The sequence below is a fragment of the Tursiops truncatus genome, chromosome 4 (assembly GCF_011762595.2).
Source record: "Tursiops truncatus isolate mTurTru1 chromosome 4, mTurTru1.mat.Y, whole genome shotgun sequence".
NCBI classification, from domain to species: domain Eukaryota; kingdom Metazoa; phylum Chordata; class Mammalia; order Artiodactyla; family Delphinidae; genus Tursiops; species Tursiops truncatus.
The window spans coordinates 65656644-65674745 of NC_047037.1; the positions used below are offsets into that span (position 1 = coordinate 65656644).

Here is an 18102-nt window from a genome sequence, read left to right on the forward strand (position 1 = left end):
GTTCAACACAGTAGGCCATTTGTTGTGAAATATGGCAGATGAAACTTAGGAACTGAAATTCTATTTTATTTTAACGAATCTAACTTCATGTGGCCAAAAGTGTCTAGTGGCTATCCTATTGAATAGCACAGCTATAGGAATAAAGAAAAAGATGCTGAAAATGAAATACTTAATAATAACAATATTGAATATCTGAGCTTATATTGATAGCACCAAAGATAAAAAAGAACACATGACTTTTTGAGGGTTTTTTTCCCCTCTCATATTTTATTAAATGGTAAAGAAAATCCAATGATACCAAAGAGTTGTGTCGGAAACCAACAGCTTCCCAACTCACCTCTTCCCACTTCCAGCTTAGTGGTAACTTAAGAGCCTTTCTTTCTGGTTCTGCTGGTAGTGACCTTCTATTTCTCTATACTGATTCATCAATATCAGATATTATCTGTTGACTGCCTTCTATGAAAGGACCAGACTTAGTTCACATATACTATCCTTCACACTTCTCTTTCCTCTCTACCTGTTTATTTTCACTTTTCTATTGATAAAATTTGTTACTTAAATAATACATTTTCACTTCTATTTCTCTATCAATATTAGTTTCTATTTCATCTCCCCTCTGTGAAAATAAAGATGTTGGTGAGATAACTCTAGATTTCTCCAGCAACTCTTATTTTTTGCCTTTTGTCAAATATGCATTTACTTCTACCCTATCTAGGTTATAAACATTTACATTCTGTTCTGGAATCATATGAAGTGTGTCACACTTGTCTGCACTTGGTAATTCTGAGAAAAGAAGTGATGAGGCTTGTGGAAGGAGGAACGTGAGACAAATGATCTATGCTTTGCTTAAGTTCTCCGTTTTACTTTGCTGGTGCAAAAATAATAACTCATTGTCTATATGTCTCCAAATTTACCATATAGTATCTTATGATTTTCTTACAGGCTTATAAGTTATTAATATCCTTGTTTTGCAGATAAAGAAATTGAAATAGAAATAAATAGAATGACTTGACCAAGGTCATGCAACTGGAAGTAGGGAAGTTGACAGTCAAGTTAAGTTTTCTGGTGACATATCACCTTGCAAATCTTTCTCAGTAAAGTTCCCTGACCACTCAAGTTTGCAAAAAAGTAACGGGTTGGGTTTCTTGCTTTAGGTTTAAAATCCGTGGTTCATTTTGGAGCAGAGAAGGTTGAAGCTTGTGTTCTGTGGCCACATTTTCTTTCAAGGAACTGCAGAAATACCTCCAGGCATCTGGGTACATCATGAACACAAGTTGGCAAATGCTTACCTATCGGTAAAGAATCATACAATATTAAACTCACATTTACCGAGCACTCATGTGCCAGTGTCCGGGTTAGGATATTTCATACTCATTATTTTATTTGCCCCTCACAGCAACTCTTTAAGTAGAGAACATATTAGAGATGGAATTGAGTAATTTGAATGTCAGTAACTCACCCCTATCATTGAGTCTTCTCCTTCTTTAAAATGGGGTAGAATAACCTGTCCCCCAGACATATTTTGCAAGTGTGCATATTTGGAAGATGAATTGAATGTGTAAAAGGAAATGAGATTAAGTGGTTTGGTTACTTGGGAGATAGGTGTAGACAAACATAACACTGATGAGTAATAGTGAAGTCTTATGAGGCTTTACTTCCGTTACCGGCAGTGAAACTGACCCCAATGAATTGGCATCGGGAACTGCTCTCGTGCACAACGCATATGACTCCGAACACTCTTCTAAATTGCTAAATTCCAATGAGGATCGTGATAGCATGATTGTGCAGTAGTGATGGGTTCCTGATCCACAAAACCAACCCAGGATATTTACTATCATTTTCAGGAACACTGTGATTAATGCAAACTCATTAAACAGGTATCTCAGGCAAGAGAGAGATCCAGATTTTATGCAGCTTATATGACAAGGGGGCTCTCCTTGAGAAAAAAAGACTGTAATACTATAAATACACGATTAGGCACAAAAATGAATGTTTTTGAATGGCACAATACATCCCAATCAAATATCATCCCAATCAATATTAAAAAGTATAGATATTACAAACCTGAAATTTACTACAAAATTAAAAATTCAGAAAATAACATAATACCTTTGTTAATTAGCACACTTATATAATAATACTTTGTTCATACTCATTGTGACTGCATATTATTTGACTACCTCTTCCTACGACAAGGGGAGCAGGTGGCCTTGGGTCCTAAGCCAGAAGTCAACAGTGTGGGCTGCAACAGCAGAGTAAAATGATAATGCCGAGATTTTGGTACCTATTTCACTTATACAGATTGTTTTTTAAGAAAGTTAAAAAAAAAAAAAAAGGGAATTCTCTTGCGGTCTAGTGGTTAGGACTCCGTGCTTCCACTGCGGTCAGCTAAGATCCTGCGTGCCGAGCGGCTCGGCCAAAAAAAAAAAAAGAAAGTAAAAAAAAAGATCTGTGTCTCCTTCCGCATTTGATCCTCAAAGGCTGTTCCACCTGAGGGGGTCTGGGGTCCAGGAGTGATGTTCCCTCAGACCGTCCACCTTGGTCTCTCCAAGGATAACCAAGGAAGACGGGCTTGAGTAATCCACACCATGGAGTATTATTTAGCCATGAAAAGGAATGAAACACTGATGCAAATTACACCACGAATGAACCTTGAAAACATGATGCTGAGTGGGAGGAGCCAGTCATAAAAGACCACATGTTGTAGGATTCCATGTGCATGAATGTTCAGAAGAGGTAAATCCACAGAGACAGAAAGTAGATCAGTGGTTGCCCAGGGCTGGATGGTGGGGAGAGTGGGAGTGACAGCTAAAGGGTACCAGGTTTCTTTCTGGGATGAAGAAAATATTCTAAAATCATTGATGGCTACGGATGCACAACTCTGTGAATATACTAAAAGCAATAAATTGTGCTTTTTAAACAGGAAAAAAAAATATTTTCCATAAGGAGAATTGTTCATTCATTTTTTCTTCAGTTTATTGAAGTATATTTTCATAAAATTATTATTAATAGTTTTGAAAAGTTTCATTCAGCTTTACAATTCATCGTTGATAATGCAAAATATTCATCAAGTTTCTTCCACATATGAGAGATGAGATTTGGAAGAATTTTCACGGGCTACCTCCTGGCTCTACATATTTTAACCGTTGTTCTTCTCCACTACCCTCATGTTTCCTGTGCCAGATGCTTGAGGGACCATTTGTATCTTCATAGGAGCTGAACTTTGGTCTTGCCCTTTCTTTGAATCTTGTTGCTAGTTGGTTACGGAAGTAGAGGCCAGTCTTCAATCAAGATAACGGATAACTTAACTCTTTGTGAAAGTGAGTGGGAACCATATAATTTTATCCTACCTGCTTAACCACAACTCAATGCTAATCTACCTCAACGTCTCTTTAACCATATCTCACAAATGCCTATGGTCATTCTGACACCCAACTGGAGGGGACGAGTGATAAAGGGGGAGACAAAATGGAAAGGAACAGCACTTTAAACCAATTTCAGTTAAATAAAATTTACTTTTGAAAATGAAGGAATAAAAGGAAAGAAAAATGGCCATGGGCGTCTATTGCTAGGGCCCCTCTCGCAGCCTCAGAATGGACCCATTAAGGGAGGTATTTTGAAATTTAATCGTTATTAGCTTCACAAAAAATCCACTCTGACCCTAGGATTGTGGAAGGAGTAACAGATTTGGAGTGCAAAGTCTTGATTCTAGTCCTGGCTTTCCCACTGATTCATAATATGGACCTTGGACAAGTTGTTCACCCCCTGGCCCCTCAGTCATTCCTTTAAAAAATAAGAGTTTGACTAGGTAACACCCAGTTCTCTTCTCCCTCTGACATTGAATTGTGTCAAATAGAACTGGCTGCAGTAGCAAAATCCACACAAATGGGGACCTTCCTGCCTTCATGGTCTCAGGGCACATATCATCTAGGCCTAAATTCAGGAGGCAGAAGCAACCCTGGCTATTTTCACTCCGTTTTAGAAGCAGCTGCCTTGGTTTTCAAGAATGCAGTCATCTCTTCTCAAGGAAAAAGGTGTTGTCTTTCCAGGGACTCTAGTCCCCTGTGCATCCCAGTGATCTTGTGAGTCACTACAAGATTGATGAGGGGCTTGTTTCCATGGTGACCACTTCTGCCCTTTCCAGCAGCTGGAGGGCTTAACCCAGCCCTGACACAGCTTCCTCAGTTGGGTTGGGCATCCACTTAACCAAAGCATTCAGGGCAGGACTTGACAGCTCGGCACTTTGGGCCCTGGAAGGGATTCCAGAAGGGAGAAGGTGGGAGCGTGGTGAAATGACTCAACTGTGCTCTCATTTTTTCCATGGGTTAAGGTCTCAAGAGGTGTGTCTTAGCTAGAAAGGAACGTTAATGGCTAAGGAGGCGTAAGGGACTCTCAAATGCTGAATGAAACATTTCTTGGTGGGTGGGGCTGTCCAGCGAGACTTCCCCATCGCATTTGCTTCTGACCTTCATAGAACAATCTTCTCTCTACCCTGGTCCATTGGGCTACGCTGACTACATCTCAATCTCAATAAATACACCTCTTTCACTACCAATCAATTCCCTGACAGTTTCCAGGTCTGTCCTCCTCTAGCTGCTTTTCCGCAGGTCTGTCAATGTAAGACCAAGAGCCACTTGCTTGAATGGAGAACCATGCCTAAAATTTAACAGACAGTCACAGCTGTGTTAAGAGGATTCAAGCTCGAGTACATTCTAAAATAGAACTCGGCCACAGAGGGCATGGAGACATGCCCTGCTCAACACTGCCAGAGAATGTGGCCTGAAGCTTGGGTTTTCACGCCTCAAACTCATTAACCCCAAGCCTGCATTTCACACATCATGTCCCTCCAGAATCTCTGGCTTCCTTTCTTCAAACAGAACACCCTTTTCTCCCTCAGTGGCTTTGACTGGTCCTTGACTTTGTTATTGATTCTACTACTCACCCAGAATGTTCTGAATGCCAAGGCTACAGTAGGAAACAGAATGTCCCTGTGGGGGAAGACTTGCTCTAAGTATTAGAATTATTGGATTATAGGCATGTAGAGTTGGAAGAGATCCTAGAAATCATGTAATTCTACCACCATCATCCTACAGTTTGGGCAAAAAGAGGACCAAAGTTTATGCAGTGAGTTGGGGTCATTACCGAGAAAGTGGAAACTAACTCCTTACCCTGTATTTCTTTCTATTAGACCATTTAATAATCGTTATTCTTAACTCTAAATAATTTTGCAAAGATACTTTAGGTATGTTTTATAGACGTAGGTGCCTACTACAAACATCGAGCTAATTGCCTCAATCGTTTAGTTTGGGAGTAAAACCGAACCTAGAAGTGCCAAAGAACTTATCCCCTGACATACACAGACATCCTAGATATCGTTTTCCATATCCAAATCTCCACATACAAACATCATAGTTCATAACTAAACACACTGATGTATACATATATTCATTCAAGAGGCTGTCAAACTACGGGCTGTGTGCAGGTGCTGTCTCTTGTCCTGTGAACTACTGAGAGAGGAAATAAGATAATGCTGAGGTGGGAGTCCCTCACACAGCAAGAGAGCCAGGCATGGCCCTCTCCCACCCTTGCACACTGTGACTGTAGAATAAGGCAGATTGGGATACCTATTTTTAAAAGGTTTAAGATGACTAAGGGAAAGAAGAAGAGAGAAAGATTAATTTAAACTAAGTCCAAGGAAGGCTTTTGGGGACGGTAGTATATGACCAGGTCTTAAAGGATGGGTAAGAATTTTACATGCACACAATGGCAGGGGGGTGGTCATCAAAGAGGGAGAAGTAGTGTGGACACAGCATGGAGATGGGGAGGGCATTGAGGGTGTTGTTGCCAACTTGTGGTCAGCTGATGCTATATCCCATGGCTGAGTCAGAAGGAGGAGGAAGCACAAAACTCTACTCAGATAGAGGGAATTCTCAAAGAGTTATATCTAATTTCCTAGGTGTGAATTCCCACCTCCAGAAAAAAACACCAAGTAGGTAGGACTTTCAGATTTTGAGACTCCCTCATTTTAGCTATTTCTCTCTAAAGAAGTCCCAAGATCTTCCTCCTTGCCTCGGTTCAGATCTTAGCTTTCTACTTGCTAACACTAAGATCTTAGGCAACTGATCCAATCCTCTCGGATCCTTTGTTTTCTTATCCATATACCTCCTCTAGGGTGCTTGTGAGAATTTAAATAACATAAAGCCTCAAAACTGCTCAGAAGAGTACTTGGCACCTATGAGTAAGTCCTTCCCTGTGAGTTCAGCCTCCCAAGGCTTGAAGACGGATATGGCAACCAGACTAACTGGGCCAGTTTTTGAGGCTTGGGTTGAATCGTTGACAAACCACAGAGTCAGTATAGTTATGCGTAGGGTGATCAACTGTCCCAGTTTGTCCAGGACTGAGGGGTTTCCTGGGATATGGGACTTTGATTGCTAAAATGGGGACAGTCCCAGGAAATCAGGACGGTTTGTCACCCTACTCTTGTGATTAAGAGTGGGGCCTCTGGACCCAGTCCATCTAGGTTCCAATCTTAGTTTTGCCGTTACCATATGCAAAAACATGAACAAGGTACCCAACCCTTCATACTTCAGTTTCTTCATCTGTAACATAAAGACTAAAATAATAGTACTAACCTCGTAAAGTCGTTATGAAGATTAAATAAGTTAGTATACATAATTTAGCTCTTTTTAGTAGTAGAAGATACCAAACTTTCTTTGTCTTGACCCACCTAACTCTAAGTTCCTTAGATAATCCTTAAAAAAATAACTTGTGAAAGGAATCAAATTAATTGCTACTTGTGTACTTACACACTCTCTGTCTTCACAATGGATCTGAGGTGGAGTGAATCTCTTCTCTCGGTGACCCTGGCACCGTGGACTTGCCCTGTCCTCATATCGTGGCACTGTGTAGCTTGGTCTTTTGCATCATTGGGTATTTGGGTTAGAACATGGCTTATGACTCAGAACTTTTCTACTCCCCCTGAAGGGAGCAGGGTTCCGCACTGGGAGTCAGGACACTGGGCTCATGAGTTCGACCTTGGCCACAGCCTTCCCTCTCTGGATCTCAGCTTCCTAATCCTTTAAATAAGGGGGTTGAATGGCATGACTCCCAAGGTCCTTTGGTTTTGAGTGAAGACATTGCAGGGATACATTTTCTTCTTTTCCCTTTCTTTCTCTAGCTCAGGAAACAGAGAAGGGAGAAGCAGACAACAGCAGTCTCCTTGCATGTCCCAAGATGTCTCCCCATCCTATGGAGGGGAATTCTGAAGCCTCACACAAAGGCTAGTGTAGGCTCTGCCCCTCTAATTATGGCCCATTAAGGCCCCAGATCCCTCCTGTCTGCAGAATGTTCTATTTAACATTCTCCCTGGCGGTGCCGTCGCCAAGGACGCAAGCCATTGCACTCATTTCTGTTGATGTTTATGTTGAGAAAGTAGATAATCCTCACTGCAGTGACAAGTTGATTGAAGCAAGTAAAAACCGAATAGGGTTTAGAATTCTAATTGCTGACAGATTCATAATGGTGTGTGAGCCTGGTGTCTGCCTGGCTGCCCTGCTGTTCAGAACAAAGTGTGAAGTTAAAGAGTATATTGTTTCTGGTATGAGATTTCTCAACCCCAGAATTGTTTCTTTTCTGAAGGGAGGTAAGGGAGAGAAATGTGGCTTTCTGAAAATGATGAAGAAAAACACCCAGAGGACTTAAGGGGAAAGAGACAATCAAGTGGGGTTTTCTAGTGAAAAGATAAGTGGAGATGGGTGTAGGGGGAAAACATCTCGAGTTCTAGTTGGATGGTGACATTGTGTCACTTGGGGCAAGTCACTTAACCTCTCTGACCTGTTAAACGGGTCTATTAGATTGAAACTGTTTGCAATTTTGTTGTCTTACAGTAGTTTTCTATTAAATATTTCTAGGAAGAATAACACACAATCAAACAAACTCAGAATAGTTTTGATTTAATATCCCCAATCCCCTGGCACTAGCTGGGAATATACATTGTCCATTGATATCTATATGTGTATGTTAAATTATACAAAGTAGATCACAAGGATTCACAAATTTCTAATATCGGCTGTCCTTGGGTTGATGAGGATGTCAGTAAGACTAGGGGTTGGGAAAAATGTATTTCAACTGTATCTGCATAGCTTTATTTCTTATATAAAATATTTGAAAGAAATATAGAAAAATACGAAGAATTATTAATTATAGGTAGTGAGAAATACAGGTGTTATAATAGTTAAGTACTTCTATTTCTCTAAATTAAAAAAAAAGTTGACTAAATATTGTTGCTTCTTCAAATTCGAATATTTTGTGATTTGGTGAGGCATCCTTTTTGAACCTCAGCTTTCTCACTTATAAGATAAGAAAGTAAGTCTAGGTGATCTCCAAGATCCTTTGAATCATTAAATTCTATCTCTGGTAAGAAAATAAAAGCAAGATGGCTAATTGATAGGGAAGGAAGAACCAATTTTAAGCAAGTATGCTGGAAGATTGTGTTGGGACCCTCTTAAAAGTAAAGGTGATGGTTTTGTCTTCCTTTCAACTTCCAGTAATTCTATGTAGATATATAGTTCCCAAATGCTAATTTAAACATCTAGCATTTGAGAATCACCCACAGTATTTCTCTGCCTTTGCAGAAATTACCACTATGATGAAGAGGAAAGTGGTAATTATTTCAGAGGAAGAATGGGCTCTTGCAATGAAGTGTGGTTTGGGAATTAGAAGATTCAGGATTTTAGTCCTGTCTGTGGTACTCTCCATTTAAGTGACTGAGCAATTCACTTTAACCTCTCGGGGTCCTGGTTTCCTCATTTGTAAAGTGAATGAATTGGACTAGGTAATTGTAAAGGTCTCTTCTGTAAGGAAAAAGAAAGAAGCAAATATTTTACTTGATAATAAAACCACTCTGGGAGAAAGATGGAAGACAAACAGCAACAGATCAGGAATGTCATAGGTAGAGTTCATAGTGATTATAGCTATTAGACTAGCTGTGATCAGTCTTTAGGTCATCTGGAAGCCAAGTATTCCACAGTTTTATTTCAAGGTGCAGTCATTCTTTCAGTCCCTTCTCTCTAGACTCTTTTTCTATCTTCTCTATAGCATGTGCACTCTGTGCTGCTTTGCTCTTGTGCTGGGCTGGGCTCCTTACTTATCTTTGTGTCCTGAACATTATTTTTCTTGATGCTCTGATTATTCTCCATGAAAACACACACACACACGTACACATATGTATATACACACACATTTGGGATTTTTCAACCTCAGAAATATATATATACATATATATATATGTATATGTGTGTATATATATATATATATATATATATATATATATGTATTTGTAGCTCATGGTCTTTGATTTCTTAACCACTTTCATTTTCAGGAGTATCCCTCCAGTGTGCACTCTGGGTAACTTCCTAAGACTTTGGTGCTGAAAATCTTTTGTGATGGATAATTTCATGTTTATAATAAATAATTCTTTTACTCACTCATCAGTTATCACTGGGTGGAGTTAAAAATGATTTTACTCTTCTTGAAACAAAATATAGAATGCTTTTTTTCATAAATAAACTTTAGTTCTGTACTCTAATTGCTATATTATTTTGTCTCTTCGTATCCTTATCTCATATCAATCTGACTTCTTTAGAATCATCTCCTGGATTTATACAAGTCTTTCTCCAGTAAGATGGTGAAAAGCTTCAGGCACATTATGAGCTAATAAATTGACAGTTTCTAGATTAAAGCAAACGCAGAGACAATGATTAAAGAGCTTCTACACTAGTAAAGTGAATAATAAGCACTCAGAGATTGTCCGTGGATAAAGGATCCCTGTGGGCATATTTCAAAGTCCATTCAGTGGCCAGGGGTTGGAGAGCTCTTCTAGAAGAAGAAATACCATAAATCACTTGCTCTTCAGATTTTTTTCGAAGGAGACAGAGACTGAAGCCATGACTCAGGCTTGCCAAGATTTTAGACCTGTAGTTCCACGAAGTCTAAGAATTCTGCAGCTGAGACCACTGAGTTACGTCTCCAGTATCAAAACCCAACTGAGCATGGATAGTCCCCTGGCATCCTGAAGACACTAAAATAGGATGGTCCTCTACCTTTCTCTAACCGTTTTTTTTTTTGCCAGTCACGACTTCCATTCTATATTATGGATGGTGGTGCAAATTCAGGAAAAGGTACCTGTTGGCCATGCCAAACACAAAAATTGGTTAAACAAACACAATTTAACCATTATGAATATTCAATCCTTTTGTTAACTTTTAACACCTGCTTTTTCAGAGCCGTTGATTTTTCTTTAATGAGAAGTCTCACCCTGACCAGCTTAAAGTGTAATTGACAGAGAGAAAACAGAGCCTGGATTATTGTCACTGTCGATGGACCACAAAGAAGACAAAACCTGATGACAGTGACGTGTGGGGGGGAAGTTCCAGTGATATTGTATTTTCTGATCCACTGACAATCAACACGTGTTTATGGAAATCACTCTGTCACTGGATTTCCATCACAAACCTTGGGAAAGACGACTGAGAGAGTGAGGGGAGAGGAAGAAAGATTTGGAATTATCCCCGAGAGAGATCATAAATCTTCTATAGGGGTTGATTTCTTGTAACTATTTCTTGCCTTAAGAACAGTTAAGAGTCAAATGACTACCCTGAACTATTGCTTTTCTGCTGACATCTAAGAGAAATACAATATCTTGATATTAGACAAGAGAAAGAGGATTGAAAGTTACGTAGCTCATTCTTCTTATTTAAAGACAAGGAGACCAGAGAGTGAAAGCCCACGATCACACTGAGAACCAGAGCTGGAAGTTGTATTTGATTTTTTCACTTACAGGCCCATGTTTAGTCTGAGCTTTGGAGGTAGACTGTATTGGCTTTCAATTCCAGCTCCTCACCTTAAGAACTGTACACTCTTGGGCATGTTACTCAACCTCTGTGCCTCAGTTTCCTCATTTGTCAGTTACAGATAATAGTAATATCTATTTCATAGGACTGTTGTAAGGAGTAACTCATATAATTCAGGTAAAGTGCTTAACACAATCCCAGGCACATATTAACACAATATGTATTAGCTCTTCTTCTTCTTATTATTATTATTGTTACACCATACACCTGAGGGCATAGTGAGTCAGATATGTGATCCCTGGACAGCGAGGTATGGTAGGAAGATAAACCTGATCCGATCCCCCACTGTCATCAAAACACTTTTGAGACTCTGCATTGCCTTCCGAAATGCCTGCCTTCCATATCCTCGGGATAAGGCTCACAAGACCCTTCCTGGTTGGCATCAGCTGATATTCCCAGCCCCATCCTTGGTCATCTTCCCTCCTTATCCACGTGTCTGCTGTTCCCCTTCCCAAGGTTTGATCAGTCCCACCCTAGTTTTGTCAACAATCCATGACCTCTCTCATCTGCAGGGCTTCACAATTGTCCCCTCCACCTGACAGATGCTCCCTCTAAGCTCTTTTCCTTGTTAATTCCATGGACTCTTCGAATTGATTTGCTCCACCCAGGCCACCCCTGAACAATCTGGACTTACTTTTTTAATTTCCTTCATGACACACGTTTGATTTTCCTATTTCCTTGTCTATCTATCTGGCTTGACTAGATATAGACCCATAAGGTCAGGGATTATATTTTTTCCACTGTTTTATCCCAGCTTTTAGAGTAATGTCTGCTTTGTGGTTGCTGCCCAATAAATATTTGTTGAATTGAGCAAATGATACACAGGATTCCTTTCTCCCTAGATAAAGAATCTTGCAGCCTGAACATAATGCAAGCTTTTGTTCTATTCCCAGTTGCTGGTAAATGGGAGCTTACAGGTCGGAATCAAAATCACCGAGGTAGCAGTTTCCCAAGAGGGACCCATCTGAACCTTTGACTACACATGAGCAGGGTTTAGGAAAGAACATTGCTGTGCCCTGAGAGAGGCCTGGAATATAAACAATCCAGCCATGGGAAAGAGAGGAGAATGGTGATTAGGTCTCTGTGCTAAGCGAGGCACTTGAAGATATATGATTTGCATTGTCTCTCTGGGTAATCCTCCCTTACATTTTCTCATGATTGCCTGCAATAAGATTTCTTAATCATTTGGGGGGTTTAGAGTGTGATCCCTTGAATGTATAATTATCTCCATTATTCAAAACAAAGAAGACGCGTGCCAGTCGGAAAAAAATAAAAATGTAGCCTCCAGCAGAAAACCAAGCTCAACTCTCTCCCTCACCCCCAGATTCTCTTTTCTGTTTATTCCCAGTGCCTTCCCTTACATGAAGCATTTCACATCCCTGTTTCTGAGGGCCCTTAAATGGAAGCAGCAAAGTAAGAGTAAGTACAAGCAGTGGATGGGTACTGGGACCGAAAGGCATGCGGCATTCAGTTCAGACCAGGTTAGATGGCCAGATCTCACAGTAGAGCATGTGCTGGGCCAAAATGAATTTGCTGCACACCTACATAATTAGTTTCAGTGTTGTTTTGTCTTGTTTTTTCTTCTCTTCTCCTTAGGAAACACATTATTCACGTATGCTCCTGAACTCTTGAAACCATGGCTCTGGTTCCTACAGCCTGTTCAGTCACAGGCTGGCTGTCTGTAATCCTGGGGACAGCCCCCCTCACCTCTACTCCAGACCACTTGGTATAATAAGAAAGGATCCCACGTGGAGTTTAGATGAGTTGATTCTGGAGATGTCTCTGCCGAATACCAGGTGGGCGACCTTGAGATCTTTCTTCTCCTTCAGTTTTAATTTTCTCATCTTTAAAAGAAAGCATTGGTTTACAAAGGCTAGACAATTTTGTTTTTTTTCTGTAAAGGGCCAGATAGTGGATATTTCAGGACTTGGGGGCCACATGATCTTTTTTGCACACGCTCTGCTCTGTTGCCGTAGCACAAAAGCAAGCCACGGCCAATAAGGGTGAGTGTGGCTGGGCTCCAGTGACACTTCATCTATGGACACTGAAATTTGAATTTCATATAATTTTTACATGTCATGAAGTATTATTCTTCTTTTTCATCACCATTTAAAAATGTAAAAACCATTCTTAACTCATGGGCCATATAAAAGCAGGCTGCAGGTCATAGTTTACCAATCACTGACCCATATCTTAGTTTGCCAAGGAGGGTCTGTAAAAGTTCAAGGGAGACGTGTGCCATGAATACACAGCAGCACACTTTGTTCCATTGATCTGGTTTGCCTTTTTGTCACAATACTTAATTTACCTTGAATTTCAAATGCAATTAAATGTGGGCGTGTGATTTTTTTTTTTTTTTTTATCAAAGGGAGCTTGAAAAGACTGAGGAAGTCTTTTAATTTTGATTTTGATGATCTCCAAGGCCTACACATTCATACTCTAAGAGCTCCTGGAATGGGGTTGCAGCTGATCTTCAGCTTCTAGGGTGATTCTGGGCCACTGTGGACCAAACAACATTTGTTAAATTTCATTTATTCATGGCCGTGACAGGGAGCTGAGGCATGAATAATACAAAAGAGCGGATACAAAATCATTTATACTGCATTCAGCTTTAAAATACATCATGGTTATTTTCTCCCTCTGAAGATTTACCTTCTTAATCCCTTTTGCTGATATGAAAATGAGTTTGCATTACCTGAGCTCACAGTGGATTATGGTAGAATTGGGATGCAAAGGAAAGATGTGCCAGAAATGCAATAAAAATGACACCCCAGATTAATTCTTCCTTCTCAAAGCCTCTTGACTCTCCTAGCCACTGAGCTTTTTCTTTTTCGCCAGTTTCTTCATTGCTCCCCCTCATCGGAGCCATAATATTGTCTTTCCCATTCTGACCATTCACCTTAGCCTGACTCTGGTCCTGGGACTTCCCTGATGTTTCCTGTGTGGCAACACACTCCCGCGCTTACCTGGTTTTGAGACTAGGACCTAGAAAACACCGCATAATTTGAATAGTTGACTGACCCATAAGGAACTGACTAAGAATGATGTATCAACTTCAATTAAAAAACTTTTTAAAGGTACTCTGACGGTGGAGATCTGCCTTGGCTTGCACGTGAGTAGAGGTGGAATAGCCCTCCATCTGGTGATGATTTTTTCATAGTGCCCTCTTTTTCCACCCAGGAAGGTGTCACCACTTTCCAGGTTAGCAGACCAACATACGGATGCCTTCTGAGCAGACTCAGCCACCCTCTTCCTCCGCATCCTGGGCCTGCCTATATCCCCTCGTAGGCTGTCCCTAGGATGGCCTCCTGTCCATTTGCTGACATGATCCTGCACTGGGACTCTAATAGCTACCTGAGATTCTAAGGGCCAAAAGGAATTCTTGTGACTTACATGCATTTTAACTGGACAGGAGATAAATCAGATAGGGATACATTCTGTGATTTCACTTGGATAGGAGATTAATAAGGTAGGAGGAATAAGATACCCTGCAGGGTCATCTGAGCCTGTCTCTTAAGACCCTGCAGCAGGAGCTCCTGGATGATGGAAAGGTTGGGGATATGGGAATTCTGGATTATAAGTGCTTTTTAACCCTTCCTTCCTGGCAAGGGATCCCAAACGTTCTGTTTTCTGGAAAGCTGAATAAGATTTTTAGATATTAATTGATATTTTTACCTCCTTCCCATTTCTTGGATCCTGGGGCTATTCTCTTTAGCCTCACGCTGTCAAGGTGAATTGTTACTGCAGAAGCACAGAAACAAGATAGGGGGAAAGGCTTGATTTTTTAGTTTCAAATTAGGCTTTTCAAAGCCCATGACAGAAATGAAAACTTTCAGAGAAAATGCGGTAGAACTTTTCAGAGTCTGGCTCTTCTAGAAATTCATAATGAAGGTTCTGGCATGGATTGGTTTTGGCCTAGAAGGAAGCCTAGAATGGTTTTCATATCGATGGTGGCTAGATAAAAATCTGGAGATGGGGAAGAGAGATGAACAAACTAGTGAGAAGCTGAGGAAAGTTCCTGAGAAAGTGACTCCCCCCTACTCAGTGGTTCACTTGAAAGAACTGGGAGGTGAGTGGTTAAGTATTACACTTTCCCCAGGTGAGGTGATCTGAGATTAATAGCTGATCAGGAGCTTACTTCCTGTCTGGATTCTAGCAGGTTCTAGGATACTTTGTCTAACACAGAGGAGCGGCGCTGAACAAGGATTGGTGGTGCATCATGTCTGGGCAAAAAAGAACAAAGACGTACCTCAGAAGGGTCTGCAGCCTCAGAGTGGCATGGAAGGTATGGGAAATGCTCCAGGCATCAACTTGGAGGGTTCAGAGATAGCAGCCTGTGGATCTGGAAAAATCTCATGGTCAGGAAAAAGCAAAGTCAAATAACAAACTAACAACTTTTGCCACCAGACAGAACTGGGATTTCAATTATATAAGATATCTATATATAAAGATTTATATCTTGATATATATCTATATATAAAGATTATATACAAATGTACTGTATTACAGTTTTCTTTGTGTATCTGTGTTTTCTGTATTGGAAATACCATATGTGCTACACTTTTTAATAGCACGGGTAAAGGAAGGACAATATAATGAGTGTACGAGCTTCATGAAAGAATAAACTGGAAGGGAAATTTGAAAGCAGAATGGAAAATATAAGATGAAGGAAAGAGCTGTGGGGATCGTGTAAAGCGATGACGGAGGTAGTCAATGGTCCTGCTCTATGTGTTTCATCAGAACATATGTGGGTGGCAGGTCCTAGATCTAGGGACCAGACCTTCGAGTGACAGGAATCTTTAGGGAGCATGACTCAAGCCACTTCCTATGAGGGAGTCACTTGCAGAAGATTTAATGGAATTATCTTTATCATTTTCATACATCTGAAGGGCTGGCATGGAGGAGGCCTTATACTTGTGCTCTAAGGGTTAGAGTAGGACTAAAGTTATGGAAGCTCCAGGAAAAATGATTTCACAAGGTGAAGTAGCCAGTGTTGTTCAAAGATGGGATGAACTGTTCCTAGGAGTTAGTGAGTTCTTTCTAGAGGGAGTTTTCAAACAGAAATTCCAGAGCCATTTGGCAGAGAACTGTACAGAAAGGATCAAACAACAAGTTCCAGTCCAAACCTGAGATTCTAGTAGCTAATGATGGCCCTGTGAAAACATCGACAGAGACAAATTGATCTCAAAGGCTCAGCAGGATACGGGGAAGACCAAAAACGAGGACCTAACTCACGAAGTCATTTTCTGCTTGTATGCCTTTGGCAAAGTATAATGACTGGACACATCTTCTAGCATAGACTTTCATTAGTCGGTTGGATAGGAAGATTTCAGGTTTATTCTAAATACGGAGACTTGACTATTGCCTAAATAAATACTGGATAATTTGACAGCTAAGAGTAGTTTGAGAAGAGAGTTGTTATTCTCATTTTTTTAATAAACATACACAAGAAGAGGAAAATAATTGTTTCTAAAGGCGGTTTTAAAGGATCAGAAGCTGGGATTGAGGAAGAGGCCACAAAGCTCCATTTTACTGTGGGGGGTCATTTTTCAAATGGCTCCTAATCACATTCCCGAGCCTGTCTGGAAAGGCCAAAATATTAGTGTTCTTAGGCGCAAGGCAGTTAAGTGATTACTGTCTCGTGCCAAAATATCTTGGTTTCAGCTGAGATCGACACAGCGAAATTACAGTCTCTGTGTCCTTAAGTTGGCCTCAGACTTTTCTGACAAACAAAGAGACTACAGTCACGCCACCAAGGCATGTGTAGAACTCAGGGTAGAGCTCAGAATCAGGATCTTGTCTCCTCCTTTGAGTCTGCAATTCAGACTTTAGACATTGGACAGTCATCTTTTTGTCCAGAAATTTCACATCACATCCATTCATTCAGCAAATGCTTTTTTAGTACTTCTTATGTGTCAGTCATGTTAGTCACTGCGGGGCTAGAAGATAAAGTAGGCAATGTCCTGGCCTTCAGGAACGCACAGTGCGAGTGGAAATCCAGGAAACCACGATAAGAATGCTCTGCTTTGCGTTACAATAGAGTCCTGGGAGCAGTTAGTGGTGGACTTCAGAGGGTTGACGCAGGCCAACGTTTAGAGGTAATTAGGTTTTAGGCAAGAAGGCAAAGATGGAAGATTGTGACTGGCAGAAAGAGTAACATGTATTAATGTCTAGGGGAGTGGAAGGATAGGAAGCCTTAGTGTCTCAGGCTGGCTGGAGGAAAAGGTGGATGGATGTAGGGGATTGCGGGTTAGAGATGAGGCAAGCCAGGTGAGAGGGACCCAGATGCTAAAGGACTTTGTGAGCTAACGCAGAGTTGGAATTACATCCTGAAAGTGATGGGAGATGTTCCTATTTTACAGGGTTGCTAAAGAACCAATGAGATAAGACATGTGAAAATGTTTTGTAGGAACATGTGTATCTAGAAATCTGTTTATATTTTCTGTCATTTCAATTTTGTGGGGAAAATCCTTGGACCATAAGAGAATATAATCAAAAGATCGTAAAAAGAGATAAGTGCAAAGCTTTCCGTGGTGGGAAAGGGCTCAGTGAGACTCAAAGCCAAGCTAAGCACACGATAGGGAGGCAAGAAGGCACCCTAACGCCTTCCAGTAGCCCAGGGAGGGTATGGATGTCTCAGGGAAGCAAGCGCTTGTATACATACAGAACGTGACTCCTTGAAATTTACACTGGATGTAAAAGACTACAGACCAAGTGAATTTACTTGCTTGGCAGCCCTGGAAGGGTCTAAGAGTGCCCTGGTCCTTGAGATTTCAACTTTTAGAGGAGCATAAAGTGAAAATAAAATATTCTAAAAGAAGGTGTTGTGACAGAAAGAAACACTAGAATCCAGGGCCAGATACAATCGGAACCACATTTGAATCCTGGAGATCACCCCTCCCTCTTTTTGTCTTATTCTTTTAAATTTTAATGGAATTTATTGAGATATACTTAGCATTTTGACCAATATATTCACCCATGTTACCACCACCCCAGTCAGATATAGAATATTTCCATCCACCTAAAATGTTTCCTCTTGCCACTTCGTAGACAATCCACTTCCCTTCCAGCCTTGGGTTCCTGTCACTATGAATAGTTTTGTTTTTTCTAGGATTTCAAACAAGTGGAATCTTATGTATTATTTTTGTATGACTTCTTTCATTTAGTGTATTCTTTTTGAGTTTATCATGAT

The 18102-nt window shown here is 40.5% G+C and overlaps 1 protein-coding gene across 1 annotated transcript in view; it reads left to right on the forward strand.

Annotated features, from left to right (window-relative positions):
- The window catches only part of TPRG1 (tumor protein p63 regulated 1), a 151979-nt gene extending 139330 nt beyond the window's left edge, over positions 1–12649 (forward strand). The window contains 2 exon segments of the mRNA XM_073804018.1: positions 12259–12329; positions 12507–12649. Of these exon segments, the coding sequence (XP_073660119.1) occupies positions 12259–12309 (51 nt within the window). The 3' untranslated portion in view covers positions 12310–12329; positions 12507–12649.
- The last annotated feature ends 5453 nt before the right edge of the window (positions 12650–18102 follow it).